Source organism: Schistocerca serialis, chromosome 2 (genome assembly GCF_023864345.2).
Source record: "Schistocerca serialis cubense isolate TAMUIC-IGC-003099 chromosome 2, iqSchSeri2.2, whole genome shotgun sequence".
Taxonomy (NCBI): Eukaryota; Metazoa; Arthropoda; class Insecta; order Orthoptera; family Acrididae; genus Schistocerca; species Schistocerca serialis.
Window position 1 is genome coordinate 723,200,458 of NC_064639.1, and position 22,272 is coordinate 723,222,729.

Consider the following 22,272-nt stretch of genomic DNA (forward strand, 5'->3'; position numbering starts at 1 on the left):
CCAAGAATTCCAAAAAATGAGGCACAATATTTTTGATGAAGTTACTTTTAAACAGTATAAAAAAAGAAACGGAGTCACAGGAATCGAGTCAGTTGTTTCTGCCACTGACAGAAAAGAAGCCAATTGAAAGACTGACTGAACTAGAAGAAATTGAACCCATACCTGAGTCTATCACATCAAATAATAGTTCATGAAGTACTAGCAGCAATGAGGAATCAAGTCCAGACAATGCAAATAATGATAACGATCAACTGCAGCAACTTGAGTTAGTATGAAAATCATCTAGAATTCGGACACCAAAAAAGCTGGATTGCTTAATAACTCATCAGCCTAAACAGTCAGTGAACATGGACCTTTTGTCACTTTAAGAAGCATCAATGCCAGACAACGCTGGAAACTGGCTGAAATCAATATAAGAAGGGTTGCATTCTCACAAAGAGAACCACATATGGGTGTCTGCTGTTTTACATTCAGATATAAAACAAGTGCAAAACGGGTGTTTAAAACAAAGAAAGATTTGAAAGGCCACATTGTGTACAATAAAGTATAGCTAAATCAAACAATGGAAACTCCAGGTAGGACTATCAACAATGTAGGAAAAGTCAGATTGCTACTTACCAAAAAGGAAGACACGTCAAGTTGCAGACAGGCACAATGAAAAGACACTTACATATAGTTTTTGGCCACAGCCTTCATCAGTAAAAGAGAAACACACACCATTCTCAAACACAAGGAAACACACTTCACGCACGCATGACCACCAGCTCCAGCATCTCAAGCTGGATGGCAAGTAATAGGAGGTTGTGCTCAGAAGCAAGGCCTGAATTATGATGAAATATATGCACCTGTTATAAGATATAACTCTGTAAGATATTTATTTGCTATAGATGTTAAACATGATCTTGACTGATCATCTAGATCTTGTCATGGCTTTCTTAAAAGGTTATTTATATGAAGAGATTTATGAGGAAGTTCCAGAAGTAGACACTGTTACAAAGATGGTGAAAGATAGTGGTATTAAAAAACTAAAAAAGGCAGTATATGTTTTAAAGCAAGGCTGGAATAAAAAAGGCAGTATATGTTTTAAAGCAAGGCTGGAACTTGAAATTAGATGGTACACTGTTAAATCTAAACTTCAAAAGATCACATCTGACTCTTGTATCTATTACAAAAATCAAGGTTCACACATTTTGATAGTTGCTGTTTATGTGGATGATTGCTAATTTTCAGCAACACTTCATGAGACAAAAAAGTTTTCAAAAATAGTTTAAGAGAAAAATTTAAGCTGAAATATCTACATGAAGCTACAAACTGTGTAGGTATCTGAATTACTGGGAACCACAAAGAAGGTAATTTGTAAATGAAATGATAATTAAATGGACACCCTAGCTGCAAACAGGCATTGATGTACTTCATTGGGGACATGTTGATATAAGGTAATTTGTGGATAGACCAGACACAGTATGTGGAGCAAATTCTCAACAGGTGTAATATGAAAAAGTGTAACCCAATGTCTACACCACTGGACAATAACCTGGTGCTCACTCCATGAGTACAAAAACAGAACAATAACAAGAATCTATGAAGAAATACACTATCGTGAAGCATAGTTTAATGTAAGCTCATTTAGGAGCAAGGCCAGACCTAGCTTATCCAGTAGGAATTGTCAGCCGTTTTTGTAACCATACGGGCATACCCCACTGGCAGGTAGTGAAAAGGATCTTTAGATAACTAAACGGTACCAAGGATAGGAAGCTGTTGTTTTCTGAAGCAGAGTAGTGGCTTGTAATAGGTTACTGCAATACAGATAGGCCAGATAGTCTGGAGACAGGAAGTCAACAACTGGATATCTGTTTAAATCTCAAGGACCAGTAATATCCTGGCAGAGTAAGAAATAGCCAACCGTACCCTTATTCACAACTGAGGCAGAATACATAATACATGGCCCTGATCTCAGTATGTCAGGAGGCCCTGTGGCTTCAAAGATTAGACAGTGAAATATCTCCAAACCCCAAAACAGTCTTATCAAACTATATGTGACAACAAATCAGCAACTGACTTGTCTAAGACAAGTGGCTACAAGTGTTGCACTGTACATGTAGTCACAAGACACCACTTTATAAGAGGGGGGGGGGGGGGGGGACAGTATCAGGACAAGTCGCTGTGGATTACAGAAAAAAATAGAATTTGGCCAAATCACTGTGGATCACATATCTTTACACCAGATGCGGACCGAACTGTTGACAAAACCTGTGGTAAAGTGTTGCCATGATCTGTTTGCTACAAGATTTTAGACTGAAAATGTAGTAGTTTTTTCCATAAAAGGCATGATTGTAAACGGAGTGTGAGAATTTAGAATCTTATGTCTTGCTTGTATAAATATCTTTTGAGTTGTTATGGACACTCCTTTATTTATTCCATGGACTGTGTTCTACAAAAATTTATGTAACAGTTATTACCTTGTTAATGTGTATAATAATTCTTATAATTCCAATCAGCTCTGTATCAGCAGTGGAATCCGATGTAGGTGCAACAGGTTGACAAGCTGTTATATCCAAATCACTGTAAAGGGCCTCCATGCCAATAGCATCAAAGTCTTGTGGTTGTGGTAGGTTGACAAAGGCAATGCATGTGAGGGCTTGGCCCTTCTTCTGAAGTTGTCAAAGAACAGATATTGTATTGTCTGTGGAACAGCTGGTTCATAGTACACACTATGTCTCATGATAGATTTGTTCAGCCAGCATCTCCTTTTTATCTTTGATGGTAAGTCAGTCTTCTACAAGTGTTGCATTTACTTTAGTTTCCTTTTCATTTGGGCTGTGTTACTATAATTTCTTACCTTATATTGTACTGTGTCTTCAACTGAGCAGTGCATTAGAAGTTCATATCTGGTGTCTTACACATATTTGTAGGTAGGTGCTTTCTATTATAATTAATTCCATATTTAGTCCTTTAAGAACAAGATGAAGTTTGTCATAGGTTGGTGGGGATCATCCGCTTCCATTGTGATGGGGAAAGTTGGCAGTCTATTCAGTGCCTAATCATTTGTTCTATGCCTGTCTTTATAGCTGCCCCATTTAGGTGTTTGACAGCTGCTCAGTATCTGACACTAAAATCATTCAAGTGCTGGATGCCTTCATACACATCTGGAAGTCCCCAATATCATGATTGTACTGAATGGACCTGTAGAGATTTGTGTAAGATTCATTCACACAGCACTGCATGAGATATTTGTGGTTTGGCTGCATGGGTCTACAATGAGACTTCTATAAAATTGATTTGTGCAGCATTGCACAAAACTCCAGGGCCTCATGGAATACCTGTCAGATTCTATACTGAATTTGTGGCCAAATTAGCCCTTCTTTTAACTATAGATCTCTCAAACAAAAAGCTGTGCCCAGTTCCTGAAAAAAAAAAAAAAAAAGCACAGGTCGCACCTGTCTATGAGAAGGGTAGTAGAAGTGATCCAAAAAAGCTACCATTCAGTATCCTTGACATCGATTTCTTTTAGAATCTTAGAACATATTCTGAACTCAAACATAATGAGGTATCTTGAACAGAATGATCATGTCAATGCCAACCAGCATGGATTGTGAAAACACTGATCATGTGAAACCAAGTTCACAAATTTTTCTCACATGACATAGTGAAAGCATTGTTTCAAGGCAGTCGGATCCAGTATTTCTTGCTTTCTGAAAAACCCTAGACTCCATACCACACCTACACTTATTGTCAAAAGTATGATCACATGGGGTATCAAGTGAAATATGTGACTGGACTGAGGATTTTTTGAGAGGAAGGACACAGCATGTTATCTTGGATGGAGAGTCATCATCAAATGTAGAAGTAACTTCAGATGTGCCCCAGAGAAGTGTGTTGGCACCCTTGTTGTTATTGTTGTATATTAATGACCTTGCATACAATATTAACGGTAACCTCAGACTTTTTGCATGTGATGCAGTTATCTATAATGAAGCACTATATGAAAGAAGCTGCATAAATATTCACTCAGATCTTGATAAGTTTTCAGAGTGATACAGAAATTGGTAACGTGCTTTGAATGTTCAGAAATGTAAAGTTGTGCACTTCACAAAATGAAAAAAAAGCCATAGTATCCCACGACTATAATATTGATGAGCTGCTGTTGGAATCAGCCATCTCATACAAATACCTGGGATGCTTTATAGGGATATAAAATGGAATAATGATACAGGCTCAGTTGTGGGTAAAGCGTGTGGTAGACTTTGGTTTATTGGTGGAATACTGGAGAAGTTCAATCAGTGTACAAAGGAGATTGCTTATAAATCACTTACGTGATCGGTTATAGAATATTGCTCAAGTGTTTGGGACCTGTACCAGATAGATCTAACAGGAGATAATGAACATATACAGAGAAGGGTCACAGGTTTTCCTGATCTATGGGAGACTGTCATAGAGATACTGAAGAAACTGAACTGTAAGGCTCTTGAAGGTATATGTAAACTGTCCCTTGAGAGTTCTGTTAACAGTGCCAAGAACCGGCTTAAATAGAGATCTGTATTGGCTTTCTTGTAATCAGGTTTAACACAAATCTGTAGAGTGGTTGAATAATGTGAGTGAATTTATTTTTGCCTTATATAAAGACACTCATCAGACCAGTCACTTTGAATTGTGTATTTTCTCCCAAAAATTCCCAGAATCATTTGCATAAGAATCTCCTTGATTGTTAATCACATGGTTCCAGCAGTCTCTGTGTGACACAGTGATATAAAAGTGTAGTTTATCTTTCAGTTACATGGAAAAATGGAGAAACATTGCTAAAAGTTGTGTCGTGAGATGATGGGAATGTTGATTCTCTTCATGGCACACTGAATGTCTTAGTCAACCATTGTGATGACAAAATACATGTTTTTTAAAGTGTCCACAGACAAGTTGGTATTGTTCTTTTCCCCGATTTTTGGTTTTCTAGACACTGAACATGTCATTTGGTATGAAAACCATAAATATTGTGGAGCAATCTGTGTCAGTGTACTGTATGCAATGGCACAGACTGTTTTTCCCAAACATCTGTTTGATTTAGTACCACAATATGTTGACTTTCATTGTAGACATAATAGCAGCTTTGCAAACACTGCTAATTTTATCATAATGTGATTGTGTTGCTTCAGTATTTAGAAGTTTATTGTAACCATTTGTAATCAGTGTCTATCTCGATTCTGCTGATTTGTTCATAGTTCTTCCGTTAACTTGAAGAAAATAAATGTAATTTTTATTTCTAATCTGCGTTATTGAAACATTACATTTCATGATAAACTGTAACTGAAGTCTGCACATTGGGACCATCCCTTCCTAGTTTTATTTGCTTTATTCACCAATAATTGGAATATATTTTGGTAGTTATTGCTGTCTTCATAGATGATTAATGTTCACTATGTTCATGAATTTGATTAGCCAAATGGCCTCCTGGGATGTACCAAATAGTGAGTATCTCAGGAAGCTTGATCTTTGTTGGCTGGGTACAGGTTTGTTGAAATTGTGTTTCCTGAGCTGGGGGCTGGTAAATGCCACCAGCCCTGTAAACTGGATAATCTGCAGTGCCCACAGTGTGGCGTGTTGATGGAATGTTATGTTTCACAGGTACTGGGATCTTGGCTTAACTGCCTGAATTTCAAGGATGATAATGACATCTATAAAAGACCTTCGACCCCAAGATTTGCTATATGCCAATCAGATAGATGACTGTTGAAATGAAACATTCACTAAGGGGGCAACCTCTGGGAACCCTGCTGCATCTCAGTTGTGTAAGGTATCCCAGACAAGAAGGGCTCTGTTTTGATGGACTCCCTGTCTGTTTGTCGGATCAAGATGGCTCTTTGTTTTCAAACAAAAAAGTATCCTCTGGAGGGTCAGATGTACCACTAATTGTATCTACATCTACATCTACATCTACATATGTTATGTGCCAGGAGGTGCCTTGTATCGCTACTAGTCATTTCCTTTTCTGGAGCAGAAACAACTGTCTGTATGTCTCTACCACCCAATCACCAAAGACAGCTTATGAGGCTAGTCTTGAGCTATCAGCAGTGACTTTGAGAAATGGGGACAGTGACAGGGTACATCTGAATCAAAATCTGTTTATTGTTGTTAAAAGGGATGGGAGACATTTGAAAAAATGTCACCTTTCTACATTCACAAAGTGCTGGATTGTATAACATTGTTAAAATCAGTCAGTTGACTTGAAAAGGGATGTTACTCCTAAAAACAGGTGCAATTGAAGCTTGACTGCAAGCAGTTTGGGGAATTCCCTGTTGTGATAGAGAAATATAAATCCCTTTACTCAAGCAAAGGTGTGCTCTCTTGCCATGATGTTGTGAATATAGGCACTCAGAAATTACTGATGTAATGGTCTGATTTGTGCAACGCGTTGAAGCACATCAGTGGTGAACTTATAAATTTTGACTCTCTGAACCTGCCAGAGTATGTTTAGGCAGGTTTCGTGTAGTTGAAAGTGTGGCCGTGTCTCCCAGACCTCATAATCTATTTCAGTTATCAGTGATGTGGGCACACAACTCTCACAAACAAGGTGCAGGAAGTCTGTGGTAAATGTAGCAAAGCAGCCCACTTGCTCCTTTTCTAAACTCTGTGTCGGTTGCTGTGGTACGAAGCTGCAAAATATGTCAGGAGGAAAGGAGTTGCAAAAGATTAAAAGTGGCAAAAAGGTTATACAGTGCAATGTGGTTGCCCACATTCACAGCATCCTTAACGTCAGTGGTTAAGAAACCTGCCACAGAGATCAACACATCCACCCAGATGTAGACCAGCAGCATTGTTATAACTTCAAGTTGAACAAATATATTTCAAGGACGACGCAATACATGAAAGTCACAGATTAAGTAAACAGAGTAAGACGTGTGTACACTTTAACAGTCAAATCATAACTGAGTCCGAGTCTAGCGGCCGCTGGCTGGCTGGCCGCTTAGGTGGTGCTGCTGCTGCATGGCTGGTGGACAGCGCTGCATGTATAGGACGCGGGTAATTGCGTGGCGGCACTTTGAAAGATCGGCGAGTCACAACACTTTTCCCCCCTTAGAAGTTTTTGCACAGGTCTTGATGGAGGTGCCCTCTAGATTGCTAACGTCCATAGGTGTTGTTTGACTGACCGTAAAGTCACGAGGAGGAGGCTTCCCACATGGATAGAAGTGTCCCCAATGATAACGGGTCGAGATGACAGGAGACGTGGGGGTCGAATCTGCTGGGGCCCCGTGCACCAATCTGCCCATTGCGGCAAGTGTGGTTGTTATAACAGGAGATGTGGGCAATGTGTCTGTGTCCGTAGGAGCAGGAGGTGAGTAGAGTTGCTCTGACAGATGGTGATCATCTGGTTCCTGCATGGGTACGTCTCCTGAAAAAATTTTGATTTCTGAAGATTGTCTAGTGCCAGGTGACAGGATTGGAGAACCCAACTGAAGATATGTCTGAGAATTGATGATAGTGGCAGCAGAACCAGTATCCACCTGCATGCGAACATCTCAACCAAGTATTTGGACAGTGAGAAATAACTTCCATGAAAGGGAAGAAGTAGAATTGACAGACAACACAGAATCAGAATCAGTGCCATGTTCATGAACATCATGTATGCGGTCAGATTTGCAAACGGATGACACATGGCCCATTTTTTTTTTTTTGCATTTGTGAACATGGCCCAACGTTGTGGACAATCCTCTTGTGAATCTTTCATGAAACGCTGCGGACATGAAGGAGGTTGCTGTGGGTTTTGCTGCAGCTTCTTAGAGGTTTGTTTACGGTTAGGCCGAGGCTGCGCTTGGGAGCGTACTGTGGCCACATCGGCCGGTGGGGACACGCCACACGCTTTGTCAACAGCGCACAGAAATTGTATTTCCCTGACGTCACCCCATGCCTCTATTTGCACTCCAGCGGTGCGAGAAATTTCGAAAGACTGAGCGATGGACAGGACTTCATCTAGAGTCGGATTTGCCAACTGAAGGGCACATTGCCTAACTTCTTTGTCGGGACCAGATAATAGCATTCCGTACCATGGAATCAGTGTAGGATTCTATGTGAACGACAGTAACAAACTGACACTTTCTACTGAGGCCGTGAAGTTCAGCAGCCCAAGCGCGATATGATTGATTCGTTTTTTTTTTTATAATGATAAAAGGCAACACGAGAGGCTATCACATGCGTTTGCTTTTGAAAATAGACGGATAGAAGTGAGCACATTTCAGCAAAGGACAAAGACGCAGGATCTTTCAAAGGAGCCAATTGCGACAACAACTGATACATTTGAGGTGAAATCCATGAAAGGAACAGAGACTTACATGTTTGGTCATCCGCGACATGAAATGCCAAGAAGTGCTGTCGAAGATGTTTTTTGTAATCATACCAGTCTTCTGCCGTCTCGTCGTAAGGAGGAAAAGGAGGTAGAGACGATGACGAGAGATGCCCTGCATTTGATGCCGCGACAAAATCACAAGTCGCATTTGTGAGAAGCGTATGCTGTTCTATGAGACCTTGCAATAGTTGCTCTAAAGTAGCCATGGAAACACATGGGTCAACGATGAAAAAGAAAAATTCACTACTTCGTCGCCAGTGTTATAACTTCAAGTTGAACAAATATATTTCAAGGACGACGCAATACATGAAAGTCACAGATCAAGTAAACAGAGTAAGAAGTGTGTACACTTAAACAGTCAAATCATAACTGAGTCCGAGTCTAGCGGCCACTGGCTGGCTGGCCGCTTAGGTGGTGCTGCTGCTGCATGGCTGGTGGAGCGCTGCATGTAGAGGACGCGCGTAACTGCACGGCAGCACTTTGAAAGATTGGCGAGTGACAACAAGCATACCACTTCCACACCAGCAACAAGAAACCAGTTATGCAAAATACTGAGGGTGCTAAAAAGGCAACCACACCAAACCCAAGAGCATCACAAAATACAGCAGATAGCATGCCAAAATGCAAATCACAGCCAACATTGCTGCTGCAAGAGAATTATCCAGTGGACAGTCAAAAATATAAAATGGCAAGTCCAATGTCACGAGACCATCCAAAATTAGTTTTGATTGATGAATCTGAAGAGGACCCAACTGTGGGTGAAATGGTTTGTTAAGAGTGTTGGAGGGACCAACAAGTTCTTTCATTTTACCTGCAACTGCCATACAGCTGCAATCCCGGCAGCAAGAAGAGAAGGCAAACTCACTGATAAAATGGCTCTCATACTGCATCAGAACCTGAGCAGGTTATGGTTTCTTTTGGAGGAGTTAAGACTCTTCTGTGTCTTCAAGAGACGAACTTTAAGGAATCTGAGAATATAGTATTATGGTGGTTACAACCTCCACAGAAACGAAGACTTCAATGGCTAGAGAGCTAAAGGTAATGTAGATATATTTGTCAGTGATGAATACCACTGCTCACCTCTTCTCAACACCAATTTGCAAGCAGTTGCTGTAGTAGTACATATGCCATATAGGCTTGCACTTACTCTTTATATCTACCTCCAAATGATATAGTTCCTGAGGCTAATATTGATTTCCTTGCACAGTTCGCCTGTCCTATGCTCCTTTTCAGAGATGTTAATGCACATAATTTGCAGTGGGCATCAATGACCACCTGCCCCTGGATCAGGCTGTTGAATATTTCATCTTTTCAGAATTATTATGTCTTCTGAACATGGAGCAGAGCACACACTTCAGCACTGCTATGGGGTCATTTTCTGCCAAAGATGTCCTGCCCCAGATGATACTGCTCAGTGGGAGGTGGTCAGCAGTTAGCACCACATCCCCATATGGATACATATGGAAGAGCAAAGAATGCAGAAAGTAAGCCACCAAAATAGCTGCTCAGAAAGGCAAATTGGATGCTGTACAGTCAACTGGCTGTGTTTGAACATTAAGACAGTATCCAGAAATGGCTGTATCACATTACAACAGTGATCCACGAAGCTGCTGATGCACCCATTCCCAGCTTTTTTGATGGTCTAGGAACACTGCCTATGCTGTGGCGGTGTGAAAAATGCATCTCTACAGTCAGTGTCAGGTGGCACTGTGGCATTGTGCAGGTTCAAATGCCAACCAACTGCAGAGAACCTCTCAGTTCTTTGCATGATGAGGGCCAATTGTCACCATACTACTAAGGAGCAAGAAGAGATAATGAAAGGGATTCCTGAATTCTTTAAGCCATTCTACCAGTTCAGAACAAGAATGCAAAGTCACCAGAAGGATATCTCAAAGACAAAGTAGGCCACCAATGGCAGCTGTAATTTATTTATTTATTTATTATTTGTCCCGTAGATCAAATCAGTACAATGGCTTGTACAACTCATATGGGATAAGTCAATACAAATATACAGTTTACAGGAGTCTAAAATAGTAAACAAGAATACAGAAGAAAGATTATTTTACATTACCTACAAAATTATGTTACTTAAAGTTACAGCTTTACAGAGAATTGTTACATGATGTGACAAAATTGACTTAACAACATTCAGCTTTGATACATTATCATGCACTAAGACAATTTTGATTCCAAATATTCCTGGATGGTATAAAAGCAGTCTTTTATTAAAAGAGATTTCACTGTCTTTGAATTTATTTATTTCTTGGATTTCTTGTATAAAAGTTGGAAGATGATTATATAATTTTATTCCCATGCACTTGACACCACCACTGTACAGTTTTGTTGAGTGGGGAAGTATTCTTAGAGAGGTTTTTAATCTTGTGTCATAATTGTGGTAATCCATATTTTTGCTAATTTTGTTGATACTTTTTTTGGTAAAGAATAATAATTCTAGTGTGTATTGGCATGGGAGGGGCACAATATTTAGTTTCTTAAATAGTGGTTTACTAGTGTCTCTTTGTTTTTTGAACATAATTGTTCTGACTATCTTCTTTTGCAGTTTGAATATCTTAATTGTTTCAGAATTTTGGCCCCAGAAGATGATTCCGTAGTTAAGTGCAGAGTGAAAGAGTGCATGGTACATTGTGGTTAGGATACTTGAGTTAGTGACATTCCTTATTGATCTAATCATGAAGTATACTTTACTAAGTTTTGTGCTGGTAATGTCAATGTGCCTTTTCCATGTGAGCGTATCAGTAATAGTGACCCTCAAAAATTTTATTTCATTTTCAAGTTTAACATTATTTTTTTCCAGTGATATAGTTGGTAGTAATGGATTTCTGTTTTGGGCAGTGTGAAAGGTTATTCCAATTGTCTTTTTTACATTAAGCAGCAGCCTGTTACTTTGGAGCCATCGACTTATTTGATCTATGGTTCTATCTATATTAGATTGGAGAATTTGTTCAGGTGCAAATATGAGTATAGAGGTGTCGTCAGCAAATAAAAGGGTTTTTGTGTCTGGTAGGCTGTGAGGAAGGTCATTTATGTAAAGTAAGAACAGCAAGGGGCCCAGGACGGAGCCTTGGGGAACACCTTGCTTTATGGTATGTATGGAGGAATGTAATGGAGGAGGAGTGTCTCCAAACAATACACAAAGCACAGAGACATTGCACTGGCAATGGCACTGCATTTCACCACAACTACCTGTACTGCCAGTCTTAATCCAGCACCGTGTCATAACTATCTGAACATAGAAATTGGTGGGTTGGACTTCATGTCCAGTAACATTTGAGTCCTATAACTGCCCCTGGGTACTGGAGTCAGAACTGTCTGAGACTTGTGATACTGCTCCCAAGTCATGATAAGACTGAGCACAACATGCTACAACAACTCAGCGAAAAATTCAAAGAAATTCTTCTATAACATTTTCAATACAATATGGCATGCAAGACTGCATTCAACTCATGGAGGGAGGCACTTTCATCCATCTCCTCTAAACAGGGAAGGACCAAACAAGCTCTAGTAGTTATTGAAGTGAAGTGTCACATTAAATAGCTGTGTAGGAAAGATACCTGGTAGGCATTTTTTTTAGGTAAGGCATATGGTACTACTTGGAGGCACGATACTCTGAGACAGCTATATGAATGGCATGCATTTCCTAGGAAGGCCACCTGTACTCATATTGTCCTTCCTATCACAACATTTTTTTTAAATATACTGATTTGGTGAAGTTCTATCTGACAGATTTGAGCAGAAGAATGGTGTCCGTCAACTTGGGACCATAAGTATAATTTTGTTCTAAGTTGCTATTAATAATATAACATCTGCAGTAAGAAGCCCAATGCAATGTTGCTTATTTACGAATGATTTTGCATTTTTTTGTTCCTTTCGCAATCCTGCTACAGCAAACTATCAGTTGCGACTTCCCATCAAAAGATTGGAAGAATGGGCTGCTCGTACTGATTTTAGATTTTCTGCAGATAAGTGTGTGTGTGTGTGTGTGTGTGTGTGTGTGTGTGTGTGTGTGTGTGTGTGTGTGTGTTAATTTTAACCATTCTCATTGCCACTTTAATGTAAATAACCTGCAAATGAGGGACACAGTTTTAAATGTCAAAGATTCGATGAGGTTTCTGGGCCTCGCATATGATTCAAAATAATTGTTGCTACGACACCTAATGGACCTAAAAGCAAGGTTGCTCAAGGTGCTAAACATTTTAAAGTGGTCATGGGCAGCTGACAAGGCACGTCTGCTCCAGTTTTGTAAAGCTTTTGGATGATCCTGGCTAGATTTGGAAGCACAATTTGTGGGTCAGCGAGATCTAGTTATCTCAAGATATAAAACTGTTAAGGCTTATCTCAAGATACTTGACCCTATCCACTATGAAGGGATTAGGGTGACCACAGGTGGCCCACACCTTGCATCTGTGGTGAGGCAGGGAAGCTGTCATGTGCCACCTGGCAACAACTTCTTATAGTGTGCCATGTTTACAGGTTCTCTACTGTTCCAGCTTCACTGCTAAACTGTTGCTTGCCCTCCTATGAAAGCAGGTTTTACAAATTGTCTGTGAGCAGCAAGGTTGTTTGAGATTTGTGCAAAGCCTCATCTTGTGGCACTTGGTGTAGGTCAAATACAAACACTGATTCACGGTTGGGGACAACGGCCATCTTGGCTGCTGAAGAGACCCAAAATAATTTTAGACTTTTTACAGTACAGGAGAGGCAGCACTTGTGTGTGTATTTTTAATTCAATATCTAATGTAATTTTAAATGAGCACCACAACTGTGTAGTTATATTTACAAATGAGTCTATGCAGTGAGAATGTCTTAGCTGCTTAATTCTTTTCCCAGAACATGTGCTCAAGCTTTGTTTACTACATGAATTTATGAATTTACTGTCTGTGATGCAGAGTTGTATCCAATCTTGAGGGCACTGGAGCAGATGGGACATATCCATGCTGAGAAATTCCTGGTGTGCTCTATCTATCTAAGTGCCCTGTAGTCTATTCGGTGAATGTACCTAGCAGACAAATATGTTCAGGACTCTTTTCTCTGCTTGCAAAGGCTGAGAAATGAGATGGCATTTGGCTGGTAGCAGGGCACAAGGGAATTTCGGAAATTGAATCGGCATATGTGTCAGCCAACGAAGTAAGTATTCTAAATCGGGTGTCACAGTGCACTACCCCTTTACGGGGTACATCTCACTGTTGCATCAGTAGGTAGAAGAATGGCTGGAAGTGACAGACAGTAAGTTGTGGTCAGTAAAACCAACTAGTAGGCATACCTCCTTCCTGCCACTTAGGCTTTGTGAATCTCTCCTTACTCATCTTTGATGGAGCTGTCCAAAGAAGCATGGCTTTCTGCTCCAGCAACAGGACCCTCCAATGTGTGGAGCTTGTGGCGTATAGATTACAGTATGCCATATTTATCTGTATGTGTTTTATATTCAAACAAGAGGGCAGAGGTTTGATCTAACCTTTATTCTAGCTAACCATGAGATGAATGTGGTACGATTTTTACATTTTTTGAGGTGTCATACTTGCTCCCTAAACTTTTTGGGAGCAGTTTTTACTGTGCTACCAGTATTGGTAACCCATGCTGGTTTTTTGTAAGTGATCCACCAGCCACCCTTTTCTGAGTTTTTCTTTAACTTTTATCTTATAGTTTAGAATCTTAATAACACAATTTAACATTGACTGAGTTGATTGGTTATGAATGATTAGGTGAATGTGAGTAAAAATGGGAAAGAATTATGGTAATTTTAAGTGAAATGGTTTAATCTAACTTTTAGAACTTGCACAAGAAGATAAGGAAAGATAAGAAAGAGGAAAGAAAGTAAGACCTGCAAGTGTTAGAGGGATATGAAAGGTGTCACTAGGGAATGTGTCTTCCGTCATACACCAGACTTGTGTTAAAGGGTGGTGTTTCTGCGAAACATTTTGTAGCCCACGATTTAAAAAGTACTGCCACTGGTAGTGGTGCACTCTCATGCAGTGAAATTTGTACAGTAAGGAAGTTTAAGAAGAAAATAACTTCCAACAAAGTCATCTCTCTCAAAACCAACAAATCAATAGTTTAGCTTTATTGAACAAAAGTGATTACATCGTGAAAGTACAGCAGTTCTGACTTTCAATATCTATACAAAGGTCCAACCTGCAGCTTTCAGTGAACAAGTCAAAACCACAGTCATATTTAAAAGTATTATATCAGAAATGAACAGCTTTATGCTTGTTAATATGAATCTTGTGGGTCCTGGATTATAGGGCATGCCTGTATTACATTAAGATGGCATTTGAGTACCTCCAGTATATCATTCTTTTCTGTTTCTTGCTTCCAAGAGATCTAGATTATGTTGTCAAAAAAACTTTAATCCCTAAATTTGGCACCAGAAATTCCATAACTCTATTGGTAAAATTAATGATATACAAATCCCACCCAATTCTAAACTAATATCATTTGACATCAGTTGTTCATTTACAAATGTACCAACTAATGAGTATATAAACATATTGATGGAGTTTTGGATAAATCAAAAGCAAATCATGTAGGATTATGTGACATAATCATTGCTACTTAAATATGTGTAAAACGGAACTATTTCCAGTTTTAGAACACTTGTTTTAGTCACGTCTGATGCCTAGCTGTGAGTTCCCCTCTTAGCCCTATACTATCTCAAATTGTAATGGACAGTTTTGTGCAAATTTTCGTACAGCAAGAATCAATGAGTTGCAAAATTGAATATCGGATCAGATGTGTGGATGCTTTGCTGTGCTCGTGGATTGGTACCACTAGACAATTGGATACATTCTTACAACATTTAAACTCCCAGTGTAAGAAAATGTTGGTTCACAATAGAGCTGGGATGCCCTCCTAATTTCTTGGACCTTAATATAGACATTAGCACATGGAGACACAAATTTAGTGTTTTCAAAGAAACCATAGCTACAGATGTGGTAATCCCTGCAAGCTTCCCAGCACCAACACAGTTACAAACATGCAGCTTTCCATTCTATTGTGTATCAGCTTATATCTGTTCCATTATCTGCCTTTCAAACAGAACTACAGACTCTCAGACTTACCACTTCCAGTGATGGCTATGACTCCGCCCTGATTGATAGCATACCATGAAAAAATAAAATGTGTAAATGTACACTACCCAAAAGGAAACAGTCAATACTTATAAAAACTGGTGCATCATTTCAAATGTTGGCAAAATTTCAGATAATCTAGCTTTTTGTAGTACTGGCAGCATATAAAAAAAAAATTGTTCATAGTAAAGACAAATTCCGACCCTTGGCATGGAGTGGTGTGTATAAAATCACATGCAAGCACAGTGGAAATGTATGTGTTGGTCAGTCAGGCAGAGCTGTGGCAGTTAGGTTTTCTGAATGTGAGAGAAACTGGAAATTAAGAAAGAAAGATTCAATCTTTGTAACCATCTTATAATGGAATAACAACCTCGTGATGTAGATTGTGAATTTTTACATTCTTTTCAGAAAACCAGAAAGACAACCCTGTTGGAAATCAAGAATCATATGACACAAAATATCAGCTTAGTACAAACTGAGGAAACATGATTTCCTTATTTTCTTTATCCCCCCCCCCCCCCCCATTAAATTAACTTTTAGTTGTACAAATATTAGATTAAAATTGTAAATTCAACTTTGTTTTCATCTGCTATTAAATGTATCTTCACACAAAAGTGTTACTTTTCCTGTTTTAGTTAAATGCAACTATTTGTGTTTGCCAAAAAATATCCTATGTAAGCTCTGTACATGTCATCAATTTTCTATCTTCTGTACACAATATCTGTGTAAATCACATGCTATTTTATCTGTTTTTGTGACAGTCATTTTCCACATGATAGTGATGTAAGAAGCCGAGATCTGGTTCATGACTGAATAAATATAAATTTGCAGGACATTAAGAAGTGTTTCCTGTTTAATATTGTCATCATATTCTGTCACGCACTGATGGAAAATTCGGTTAATGTATAGATTTTTTGTGGTCTTCACTGAAAAATAGTAGATAGTGAGACCTTTAATGCATTACTTTGAAGAATAGTTTGAGTATTGTCTTAGTTTCATTTATATTGTTTTAAAGTTTCAAATTTCACACTGATTCACTCCCAGTTTATTTCAACCTTTATTTCAGACTGTGAATGAAAATTCTCTCAAACAACTTAATTCATACCTCGAACTGCTGCAGCAAAAGCGACCAACAAGGCCAGCAACACTTACTTTTTATCTGAGGTCTCAGAGTCCTAGTTATGACAACACTGTAAAAGGTATGATCTTAGTTTTAGATCTTTACTTTTAAGGTACTTTCACTTTGCCAATGATGCTTGTAACAGAGTTAAGAAATAAAAAAATAATGAGAAAATACAGTTTGAAGTTCACAGTAAGGAACTTGTTTAAAAGACCAGTCATTATAATTTCAAGATTCCATAATTCTCATAACTTTGTACATTGAAAATATATTGTTTTCAACAGAAACGAAATGTTGCTTAAAATTTGAATTCTCACCCAAAAGTGTAAATACTGAGTGAATATGAACTAGACCTGGTAAAGACTTACACACGTGATATTTTTGGGTTAGTACATTGAGTTATTTTGAGAGTTGTATTCATGATATGCAACATTAAGTACTATTTTACATGGAATTTGAGAAAAATAATAAACAATCACCTGAGAGAGTAATTTTGATAGGGGTGCACTGCTCAGTGTTCATTAATATTTCAAATTAATCCTTTCTGCTTCAGCAGTGAGTGGCACTCGAAATTGTGACATTTGTTTTCCACTCCTATATTGGGCCCCATCCGACCCAATTTTTTGTAGATCTCACATGCTCCATTCTTGAATTTGACAGCAGTAGGCATCAGTGCTGCATAGTGCATAGTACTGCCATCTAGGCAAACCTGTGTTGACTTGGTTTTGAACTGTAGCAGTTGTGTTGAGAGAAATGTTGTAATTATTACTTTTAATTTAGTAGGTGCAAAATGACTAGTTCTTCACATACAGTTCTTCATCAGGAAGAGGTTGTAGCACTCTTATAAGACTGTCTAAGTGAAAACAAGAATGACAATGATTTTGATGATTACTGTGATTTATTTGTAAACAATTTGAGTGAAGTGATGATAAAAACAGTCACCCATGAAGTGTGTTTCAAAAAATACTACACAATGAAAAGTTTTGCATTGTAATCCTTATGTAAATATATTTGAATGCAAGTGCACTTTTTGTTGTTATGAACACCCTAATTGTTGGTCAGTGGCCACATTGTTTCCACAAAAAGATTCACATAATTCTCTGTGGTGTGCTTGCCATGCAGGCGGCAGCAATAAAATGAGAGCACCCAGAGATACCCTGTGTCTGCATTATGGACTGCAAAGGGTTAACACTTTCTTTGTCACAAATTTAATGGTTTGGTTAAAAACACATACTCTTCTGAGTGACTGCATTAACAGTTAGTATAAAGAGGTAACTATTCTGTTTCTATGACCTAGAAAAGGCCTTTGACATGGTGCCAAGAGAAGTTTTGTGGAAGGTCATATTTTGGCTGCCTGGAACGCTTTGTTGGACTGATTCAAACCCACTATGATAACAAGTGTGGGCAAATACTATGTAAGAATGAAACATCTAACAAGTTACCCATTACTGATGGGCTCAAATGAAGATGTGTCCTTGTGCCAATACTGTTTACCCTGTACCTCACAGCAATCTTTTATGAAATGTCTGCAACTACAGGCATAGAACTTAATATATGTATTTAATGGAGGACTGTGCAATCTGCCTATACTCCATTCTAAGAGGTTCACAAGTCTCAGCCAGGTAACTGAACTGCAATATGCAGATGGTAGTGTTTATCTAGCTCATACACCCACAGATCAGCATCTGTGTGTAAATTGTTTCAGTAGTACATAGTGGTTTGGCCTGAACATTAACATCCCAAAAACAAAGGTACTCGCACAGCCAGCTCCAGAAACTGCCTTTCTCTGTTTCAATAGTTCTATTTCCATCACACTTTTGGAACAAGTGGGTTGTTTCCCCTATCTAGGAAGTATATTGTCAACTAACTGATCATCCTGAATCTGTATGAATGTCTTATCCTCTCCAAGTCCAAGACTAGCAGTAATTAACAATATTTCAACTGTTCTTCTTTTTTCCACTACAATATTATAAAACAGCACATCATTAAAATGACAAATGTTGTAAACATCAACTCTGTAGCTGTGTTTAATAAAGATATAGTAAATTTAAATTATCAGTATTTTCGGTTAAGAGCACCAGATCATCATTTCCTCCACACAAAACACTAAATTCACCACTGATCATGCTCTCCTGCTCTGAATTTGGGCTAAGCGGCTCGCTAGTATTTTTGGACCCATACGAACTGGCCAACTGCTTAATATTAGCGACTTCTATTGTTGGCAATTGAACTACAGAATCATACATAATCTCGCTATGAGCACAGGTACTTAGCTTTGTCGTGGTGGATCCTTCTGCCACAGTATTGCTGTCGATGTTGCTGTTTAAGCCAACACTGAAGATCTCGTAGCCTCTACTGTGATACTCCAACCGCCACTGTGTGATGAATCGCCATTGAAGCTGCTGCTGCTGGCTGGAACTATGTGCCTTCGATGTTGCCTCTTCTTCCGCGTTACTTTTTTATCATTCCTAACCACTGCTGAAACTCTGTGCACACAACAGAATGTAATTAACTGTGAGAATTACAATTGTAATTTCACAACTATTAAAGAAACCTAATATTCAGTCCTGAACCGATCTCACATTTAACTTTTGCGAGAGGTCCTGCCTATTGAAATTCATAATACTTTTGGAAACAATTTGCAGATTTCAAATCAAATTTTAAAACTTTCCAGAGTTCATATTCTGCAACTAACACTTTACAAAATCCAATCCTGTTCCAACACTTTGCAAGATTCTTACCCCTCAACTAACAGTTTCCAAGTTCCTGTCCTGAATGAGCCCCCAATTGCAAGCTAACATCCGAAAGATGTTCGGGCTCGCATGCGGTTCCTCTTCATCAAAATGTCTTGGCTCAAACTCATCTCGGGGTTGAACCGCACGTGTCACATTACGTGCCCTAAATTAGACACCTGTGACCATTTTGCTAAATTGTCTGGCTGATGGCAAGTTTGTGAAATACGAAGTTAACATAACATATAACAACAGTGATGATAATATCGGGAACTAAATTAATGACCCATAAATGATGTAGGCCAAACAGTTGTGATTTGGTTAGAATAATGTTTATTCAGGAAGCAAACTAATAGTGAAAGTGGTCGTATTCAGAATTACTATTACCCTCTAGCGCATATCCATTTGACACAGTTCAATCAATTACAATCTCATCGCGAATTACAAGTTCAGTATTCCACCTCATTAACTGTGCGAAAAGTTAGGAGTTCACACCAGGCATGCGGTTGCTCACCGCTCAGAGTCTAAGTCCCATGATACCAAACAACACGAAATTTCCTAAGTTGTTTCACTTCCTAGGTGCCTAAAAACCAATTGCCCACTTTCACGTCTGCATCCAAACTGTACCCCATGGTGTCTCGAGCCAAACTGTCCGCTTTTGTGTCTGGCCCAGTACTATTCCTCTGCTTGTCTCTGGCTTCGTTTCCTGGATGCCGCATATCCTTGCTCAACTGACTAGGGCAGTTCCCTTTCCTGAAGCCGTTCATTTGATTGGCTACAGCTTATTCTACATTATTTTACATTTTAACATATTTAAATAATCAAAGTTTGACCACTTTCATGTTCTAAATAAAATAACAATAATTTCCATTGTTAAATTCTTTTACATAAAACCAATACAATTTCCTTCTTAATTTTGAATGTCACAGCCAGTAGCCTTGCACCAACGTGCTTTCTGATAAATAAATAAAGAACAAAGTAACTATTAAGTACTAAACTTTTCAACAAATATTCTATTACATAATGTTTCAATAAAGTGTCATGCTGTCATAGTTCAATGTGTTTTGTGTGGAGGAAATGATGATCTGGTGCTCTTAACCGAAAATACTGATAATTTAAATTTACTATATCTTTTAAACAAATAAAGCTACAGAGTTGACGTTTACAATGTTTATCATTTTAATGATGTGCTTCTATGTGGAATGTCGATCGCTAAGATTGACCAAAGTGTTCAGATTTTAGCATTCAGGTCTTTGTTACAAAACTTGTTAATTTTACTTTGACAGTAAATCCTAAACTGTTATAGATCTGATCAATATTCAAGTTTTATTTGGATCACCATGAAAATTTATGGAGGATGGGAGATTAAAATTACTGTGGCTTCATTCCCTGCATTACTACAGAATTAAATGGTTTCCATAAATGTTTCCCTTTATGGCCAATCTTAGGTCCACCTTATTTAACACTGCTACATCTCCTTGGCCACAAAGGGCTTCTACTGGGTTTCCCTATGACATAGGCTCTCATCTGTCTCACTCGCACACTACAGCGCTTAGGCCTCATTCAGCACAATAACGATTTCCCCATCTCATAATGAAGATGTTAGTTTCACAATTCCTGAAGGCTGACCCTTCGGCCATATATTTAAATGAGAGCGAAATGCTCATCAACTCACAAGTACCACGTCTCAAATGCTTTCAGTATCGTCTTTTCCAGTTTACCAACAGTCTATGTTTCACTACCACACAATGCTGTGCTCCAAACATACATTCTAAGAAATTTCCTCATCAGTTTAAGGTCTATGTTTGATACTAATAGACTTCTCTTGACCACGAACAGCCTTTTTACCAATGCTAGTCTGTCCTTGCTCTGACCATCATAGGTTATTTTGGTAGTTAGCATAATTCTTAACTTCATTTATCTCATGATCCCCAATCCTGATATGAAGCTTCTCACTGTTCTCATTTCTGCTACTTCTCACTGTTTTTGTTTTTCCTCGATTTATTTTCAATCCGTATTCTGTATCCATTAGAAAGTTTATTCCATTCAACAGATCCTGTAATTCTTTTTCATTTTCAGTGAGGATAGTGATGTCATCAGTGAATGTTATCATTGATATCCTTTGATGACCTGGAATTTAATTCCACTCTTGAACCTCTCTTTTATTTCCATCATTGTTTTTTCTACTATGTATAGTAGGGACATCCCTTTGTTATGCCCTTTTTAATCTGAGCACTCTGTTCTTGGTCTTCCCCTCTTATTGTTCCAAATGGCTCTCTCACATATTGCGTATTACCCATCTTTCCCTGTAGCCTACCCCTATCTTTCTCAAAATTTTGAACGTCTTGCACCATTTGACATTGTCAAATACTTTTTCCAAGTCAATAAATCCTCTGAATGTGTCTTGATTTTTCTTTAGTCTTGCTCCCATTATCAGCTGCAACACCAGAATTGCTTCTCTGGTGCCTTTACCTGCCTTAAAGCCAAACTGTTTGTCATCCAGCACATATTCAATTTTCTTTTCCATTCTTCTATATATTATTCATGTCAGCAATGCAGAAGCATGAGCTGATAAGCTGATTGTGCCATAATTCTTGCACTTGTTGGCTCTTGCAATGTTCAGAATTGTGTGGCTGATGTTTTTCCGACAGTCTGATGGTGTATCGCCAGACTTACACATTTTACACACCAATATGAATAGTCATTTTGTTGCTGCTTCCCACAATGATTTTAGAAATTCTGATGAAATGTTATCTATCTCCTCTGCCTTATTCGATTTTGGGTCTTTCAAAGCTCTTTTAAATTTTGATTCTAGTACTGATTCCCCTGTCTCTTCTATATTGACTCTTGTTCCTTCTTGTATCACTTCATCAGATGAGTGTTTCCTCTCATAGAGGCCTTCAGTGCAGTCTTTTCATCTGTCCACTCTCTCCTTTGCATTTAACAGTGGCATTCCCATTTCACTCTTAATGCTACCACCCTTGCATTTAATTTAGCTGAAAG

The 22,272-nt window shown here is 38.6% G+C and overlaps 1 protein-coding gene across 1 annotated transcript in view; it reads left to right on the forward strand.

Moving 5' to 3' along the window:
• The window catches only part of LOC126457919 (T-cell activation inhibitor, mitochondrial-like), a 318,393-nt gene that overhangs the window by 43,452 nt on the left and 252,669 nt on the right, over positions 1–22,272 (forward strand). Inside the window, exon 3 of the mRNA XM_050094613.1 lies at positions 16,484–16,616. Coding sequence (XP_049950570.1) covers positions 16,484–16,616 — 133 coding nt within the window. The remainder of the gene's footprint in view (positions 1–16,483; positions 16,617–22,272) is intronic.